This window comes from Phaethon lepturus, unplaced genomic scaffold (assembly GCF_000687285.1).
Source record: "Phaethon lepturus isolate BGI_N335 unplaced genomic scaffold, ASM68728v1 scaffold12191, whole genome shotgun sequence".
Classification (NCBI taxonomy): Eukaryota; Metazoa; Chordata; class Aves; order Phaethontiformes; family Phaethontidae; genus Phaethon; species Phaethon lepturus.
The window spans coordinates 103784-111258 of NW_010515600.1; the positions used below are offsets into that span (position 1 = coordinate 103784).

The 7475-nt window shown below is 37.5% G+C and overlaps 1 protein-coding gene across 1 annotated transcript in view; it reads right to left on the minus strand.

The window, feature by feature from the left end:
* BNC2 (basonuclin 2) overlaps positions 1-7475 on the minus strand; it is a 112383-nt gene that overhangs the window by 83685 nt on the left and 21223 nt on the right. Inside the window, exon 4 of the mRNA XM_010295832.1 lies at positions 6925-7027. Within this exon, the coding sequence (XP_010294134.1) occupies positions 6925-7027 (103 nt within the window). The remainder of the gene's footprint in view (positions 1-6924; positions 7028-7475) is intronic.

Sequence of the window (7475 nt, forward strand, 5' to 3'; positions counted from 1 at the left end):
GAGGACTTCCATCTTAATCCAAATGCACCTCAAATTCCACTAACTGTGATTCACAGATTGACAGAAAGTCTAGGTTGGAAGGGATTCCTGCAGATTGTCTGTTCCAGCCCTCTATTGAAAGCAGGGCCTCAGATTAGGTTATCTCTGGGCCTGTCAAGTGGAGTCTTTGACATTTACAGTGGGGGAAATTCCACCACTTCTCCAGGCAACCATAGTCCATCTTTTATGCAGCCTTGAAAACTGTAATGAAAATGCAACAGGCAGTGCCCACCTGTTAACATCAGTCTGTTTAGATGGAGTACTGTGCTGTAGAGGCATTTCACAACGGCAAGCCAAAGACCATAGTGGTGTTTCAGTCTAGGGTGTAACTCTGGTTCAAGCCCATGAAATGCTCTCCCACATGTGTTAACCACCTCAGTTTTCCCAGGAAAACCTGCTGTCCTAAACTTGCTGACAGCTGAAGATGTTCAGACCCTGGGAAGACTGGTTCATACAGCTAGTTCTGCCATTCATAGACATCAATCTTTCCCATCCCAATTCACGTACTGTGACCATTTCACAAAGCTCTTGTTAAATATACTTCAGAAAAACTGACTGTAATCAATTAGAATATAATTAGAGAAGTCTTTGAGACTCATGTTATACATTTCTTCTACCATCTTTTCTATTTCTAAAATCCAGATGGAAATGAGATAATAAAGTAACACTATTGTCTGCTAAATTAATCTGGGGCAAGCTTCCTCATAGTACTACAGCTCAAATTGAAATTCTTCCTAGTAGGTAAAAAAAAAAATATGCTTTTTCCATTGAATTTCACATTTGCAAAACACAAAGCTGAGGTAAAGTTACCCATGGTATTACCGTTACTTTGCAACATCTGAAAGCAGTATGAATTTTTTATTCTTGCAGTCAAATCCCATTTTAACCTTATGAAGCTGTATGGAATGGAGTGGTAGGGTTTGTTTCATTTAGAGCTCTTTCAATTTGTGTTCTGCTTAACCTAGTGAACTCTAGTTAATTAAGATGTTCCTATAAACAATTAAGCTTCTTGTAGGATCGTTAAGAAGATATAAAAATTTATGATGTAATAACATGTAATAAAATGATAAAGTGGTTAGCACATCACAGCAATTCGTGCGCAGCAGCATAGGTGTTAAAAGAGACAGGCAGGCACTGTCACCTAAGCATCCTAGAGAACTGTGGATGCATGTTGCAGATGTCCACTGCTGCCCCACAACTCCACTGGGGATTTGCAATCTCAGGTCCCACAGAAGTCATCTTACTTATTTGGGAATCAAGAAGCGAGCATCAGACACTCTTTTGTTCCTATCTGAAGCTATGCCATGTAGTGAACTTCCTATCACCACATCTAAGGGGGCAAGATCAAGGGTTCAACTGACTACCTTTCCAAAAAGCTGCCTCTACTATGTCTGGAAAGAGGAATTCCAAGTGCTAATCAAAAAAATCATTGTTTTTATTGCCTTTTCTTCATCTTGCACATAGTCAACTTTTTTCCTTACTGGATTCTCTCCTTAAGAAAAGAAGGCAAGACATCATTGTCCAAAGTATCTCCTAGCATTTTATCCTGTGGTATTGGGTGTGCTAAATGGGATGAAGCGCTCTCTGTAAAACGTAAATGCAATAACAATGGGCACCAAATAACAATATCTCACACTTTTGAAATACCTGTAGTCTAAACCTCTCTGGTCATTTTATAGCTACTCAAGGGAGATCATAGCTATAAAGTGGCCTTATATGTATTTTAGAGTTGCCAATGTGTATCTGATGGTATTAATGCCAGTTCTCTGAGAGTACAAAGTGAGATTAGTAAACTAAAAGTTTTTCAGGCAATAAAGCGTTCACAGTGAGAAAGGTTTTCACTTTGAAATGTGAATATATTAATAATAATGCCCAGAAAAAAAGGGCACCATGCTTCAGAATGCGTCATGGTCTGGTTAGAGCTTATCAGGCACTGGAGCAGTCCTTAGCTGACCACATCCAAGGGACATCATTGGCATATTCAAATCCAGGCCCATGAGCCAATAAAGTTGGGGAGAGGGAGAAAGGTCTAACCTCTTCCCAATTGTGTTTCTATGTCCTCGGGTTGGCAGGGAAGAAGAGAAAAAAGATTTTAATCTGAATGGATCCCTAGGGAAATCCAAGGAGGTGTGACTGTGAACATATGTAAGGTTTAGCCCCAGGGAAAACCTTATTCGACACCTGAGGATATCAAATTTGCATGAGGACTAAACCCTTGGCCATATGGTTATGTAAGTATCAGATGAATACAAGGATGGAAAAGAAAGGCTTTTTGTTTGTTGTTGGGGCAACTAAGCATTATATCCTTTTTGTCACTTGTGTCTTATAAACCTCTGAAACAATATTATTTGTCTTGGATGCCCTAATGCTTGGATATTCTCATTTGCTTTTACCTCAGCTTGACTTGCATTAAGGGCGATCTCAGAGTAACCCACAGCAGACACTACACCACATCATTCCTACCAATGTGGCAGACTTTAAAACCAGTTACTGGGTCAGTGTACCCACAAGATAACATAGTGCATCTTCTCTGTGTTGCATTGGCCACTTTGGGAATTGCTGCTGAATGGAAGCAAAAAGGGTTGGCATAGGCAGAAGGGGGGACTTACAAAAGTGTTTACCAGTAGTGAATGTTAATCAGGTAAGGTTCCTGGAAGCAACTGAGTAATGAAAAATATGCCTTAGCCTTCAGGGTCAAAAGGAAGTTATAACAGATGGATTAAAATGATTTTTTCAGTAAAAGACAGGAAAAGCCAGGCTAGATCTAAAAGAGTTTTACTTTAAAAGTCATGAAGAACTAGCCCTTGTTATCAATGAATTGCAGATAATTACTTTGCTAAAAATCCCTATGTAACTAAAAAAAAAACATCTACAATGTTCTCAATTGATTTTAAAGCATTTTAAATGAATAAACTGAATAGAAAGAAACAAGTATGTTAGGTATGCTAAAATTGTGTTATTTTTTATAATTACACGCAAACTCTAATAACAGGATTAAATTTCTCCTTTCCTTTTTTAGTATTTATTCTTTACTATCTCCATTTTTAACTAAAGAACAACACGGCCGTTCTGCCAGCTTTTAGAGAGTGTCTAAGATCCATGATGTGGTTTCGTTTTGCTTTGTTAGAGATGATATTTGACTTTGCAAACCTGGATTTCTTTCATTTACAGGTTTGGACTGAAACAAATATAGAAACCCTGCTGATTTTTATTTCAACATAGCACTCCCTTCCTGCCTCAATCCCATGCAGCTCACATTTAAAATCTAAACCTTCTTCCTCGACCAAATCCTTTCAGCAACTTCAGGATAAGGGGGAGATGCAATTTCTAAATTTTCCACATCATTCTTCTTTTTCTTTTCTTTATTTATTTACATTTGTCCTTCCTTTCTTTTGTTCTCACGTCATGTTTCTTTTACGTGAAAATTTCACGAACTACCATTTAGAAATTCAGAAAACTCAACCATTCTGAATAACGAAGTCACAGTTATGTCATGCCTCTGACTTTATGACAGAGCACTCTCCATTTTCTAGTTGAGGTTCTTGTTTTCATTATTAGTCTCATTTACAGCAAGCTAGTACATGCGTTATGTAAAATCCTGGCAGCAGCAAACTTCCTTCATAAGGTGAAAGTGTAACCCACATGGCAAGTTTCTGAGCATGAGTGTTCAGGGTGGTAGCTTTTAAATTGAAAAAGAGTAATGGATTTGCCCTATGTGCTAAAACCTACTAGTTAATGTCATTTTCATTAAAACTGAAAAGACCTTTATCTCAAAGTGACTAGAGAAGAGGCCTGGACAAGTCTTGGACCAGAGATAGGGCCATATGTGGCCTCATCATACCTCAGAGAGGTACTAAAGCCTACTTGAATAAAGGGCCCACCCCGGAGCTCTGATGACTGGCATGATGCAGATGAGAAGACATCAAAGATGACTAGAGGACTAGGGATCAGCTTTCTCTGAGCAAAAAAAAAGCACGGAAGACAGCAAAAATATTTACAGGATACTTCAGTTCCTAAAGCGGATAGAACAGTGCGAAATTCAGCTAGTCCAAGAATGCACAGTATACCAAAAACATCTGAAAAACATGCTGCTGCGCTATGAGTTTACCAGTGATCAGTTTGAAGGCAAGACAGAGAACCAGTATTTCTAACTTTCTGACTCTCTTTGAAACAGGGTAAGAATGATTTCAGACAAACTTAATAATATTTTTATACTGTGTTTTATTTTAATTCCTACAAACTCCGAGATACTGAAACTAAAATAAATAGAATGAATGTAATAAATAATAGCTTTAGTCCACTATGACATATATCACCTCAGCACACCTTGTTAGAGCAAAACGGTTTTGCAAGAGAGTAGATTGTATTTCCCATTGATACTGCATTGGGTCTTTTGATCTGTTGGACTAGGCATAATAAGAGTATTTCTGCTGGCAGCATAGTAGTTGTTATTCTGACATCAATGACAAGCATACGAGGCAAAATGCAAAGTCAATGAAATCAACATCTTTAACTCTGGACTTGATAATTCTTTCCTCATAGGATAAGATACTTCTGCTAGGGGAATTGGGTGGTAAATAAAGTGAGTTTTTTTATTATTTCCAATAAAGTTTGAGTAAGTTATTTTTGTAGTAAAGCTAGTAAAATGTCATGACCATCTTCATAGTACAATATGGTACTTTTAATATAACAAAAATATCAGAAGAATAAACCAATTCAAGTGCTCAAGAAAGTCTTAATTTTTTGTTGTCATCTTACTCCTACATTATTTAAAGGCCACAAAACAGCAATTGCCTGTGTTAAACTAAATTATGGTTTAAAAAAATCAACTATTAAGATTTTAATAAGATTTTATTTTTCACCATATGCACTATACAAAGTATATTAACCATTTAACAAAAACAGAATGAAAAACATAAAACTGTTATCTGATTGCCTGCTTGAGGCTTAGGAAGTGTCTTATCCAATTTAAACCATTTCTTTTGTATTTTTGAAAACAAATCCCCACCCAAGCTGACGATATGAAAGCCAGGCTTCAGCTAAAAACAAAACAGTCTAGTTAACCAAATCCCTTAAAATATCCAAAGATTCACACCAGAAATAACCCGTTCTCCATTATGCACAGCAGTACTAGAGAATGCTGCTATGCTCTACGCAGCTTTTGGCTACAGCCTTAACAACACTGATGGTAGGATTACCACTATAGCACAGGGGTGCAGGGTCAAAACTCGATAAATTGAACTTTTGCCAACAGAAACATTTATCTTGCCACAAAAGAACTCCTCTGATGAATCTGTTCATATATTGACAATCCTACTTTTGGCAACTCCAGACAGAAGAAATTGAACTTGCAGGAAACCTTTCCTTTCAAGATGTGTGCAGCTCATTTTAGGTGAGCGAGGAAAAACATGAGAAAGACAATGGAAGCAGGAAAAAAACCAAACAGGCCAGCTAAGTGCAATAATACTGTGGTGGCTGTATGCCCTTTCCTCCTCACTCCGAGAATTCAAACATTTTAAATGGCAGTTATTAACATGAATTAACTCTGCACAGATTAGTCAAGTACAGCATGAGAAGACTGCAGTTCTAAGCTATTTTTGATCTGTTCAGTTAATTATGTTTCTAGGTTATCAGAACTGAATAAGCACAGTACTTCCTGTTGGAAACACCTATTCTTTGATAATTACATTCAGTAAAGCACTACATCATGTGTCAAGGAGCTGAGTTGAAATTCATTAATAAAAATCAGAAGGAAACCCTTTAATTAAAGCAGCAGGAAATACTATTTGTATTCAAGGAACAACTTGTGAAAGTACCGTGCTAATGGTTAAAGAAAATCACTTCTGAACTGCAATCTGATTCAGTCATTCTGAAATCCAGGCACTACAGTGCAATGAATTGATCAGTCTCCTGAATGCTGCCCTCAAAATCCTGGAAAACAGCTAAGATCAAGAATTGAAGCAGATGCATCATAGTCTCCGGGAAGTAATTTATAAGCCTGTGCTTTGAGTATGTGTATGAAACATACATCTGACTTGTCTCACTCTGCTGTAAAATGTAAATACTCCAGATGAATGTACACAAAGTGTACTAAAAAAAAATAAATCAGAGCATTCTTCACTTGGTGCAGTAGTAAAACAAACACTTTCTAGTAATATATAGTTTTCTATTTGGAATGTTAAGCACTCAGGTACAGGAGCAGGTGGTGTATCCCTGATCATCACATTCACCTTTCAATTTTCTGGATTTGTAAAACAGGGACATTTCTATTATATACACTGTGGTAATCTCAGATTACTGTCATGTATTCTGATTTTGAATTCAACCACCTCACAGGGAAGAATTTATCAGGAAAATCTGTTCACACTGATCTTTTAAGATGTACTGGTTAAAAAGCAAATGTGAGATGCCCATATGCCAGAATCTAAGTCCTAGACTCATAATTCTTCTTACTCAACAGGAGGACATCCTGGAAAAGAGCTAGACAAGTCTTCCCTATCTGTGGATCAGCAAACCCTCTGATGCTGATTGTACACAAAACCTGAAGCATGCCTGAACTATAGAAATCTTGCGATGTTCAGCGATCCGTTCCAAGAAATGTGAATCTGTTTATACTGTGACTGAAGATATCTTTCTGGGAATTAAAAGGAGCGAACATAAGATGTGTCACTAGAAAATCTAATATATAATAAATCTGCAACCAGCTACCAGACTGGTGGTGTTAGGGTATTTCTAGGCAGGCTGTATATATTACTATGTAGTGACACAGGTCGCTCTCCCTGTCTCTCTCTACTGCTGTCTATATCACTCCAGATCTTGGTATTCAAAGACACTGTGAAAGATGGACAGAATAGAAAAGACAAGCCTGGAACAGACATTTCTTACCATGTGCTACCCAGCCATGTTTACACTGATCACAGGTTCTCAGGTTAATCTTCCCTGGCTGAAAACATTCACATGTGCAATTTACCAGTGTACAGCGGATGGCCTGAAAAAAGAAACAGAAAACACATTATTAGTGTCTGCCTGCCCCTGTTGTGAGGGCTAGAAGGGTACAGTAAAACCTAGCCTTCTAACATTCAAAGCATGCTCGATTCTTAAGTAGAGATTAATTTTCTTTCAAAAACATGTATCTGTATCCCTGAGCAATGACAACCAAAATGCTTATTCAGTAATAACACGGTCTGTTGTCCCATGGAGATGAATACATTCCTGAAATCTTTAAAAGAATTGCTCTATTTCCTTTAGGGGAAAAAAAAAAAAAGTAGGATGAGGATTCTGTAGGTGTTCCACACATTTCCTGGTTTTGCATCATGTGCGCAAAGGAAAATGTCGCTAGTGATATCTTACCATAACAGCATATCAGCTTGATTAAAACCAAGAGTAAAATGAGGAAACAAAAACGTACAAAAAGGAAAATTACAGATCTCTTTCCC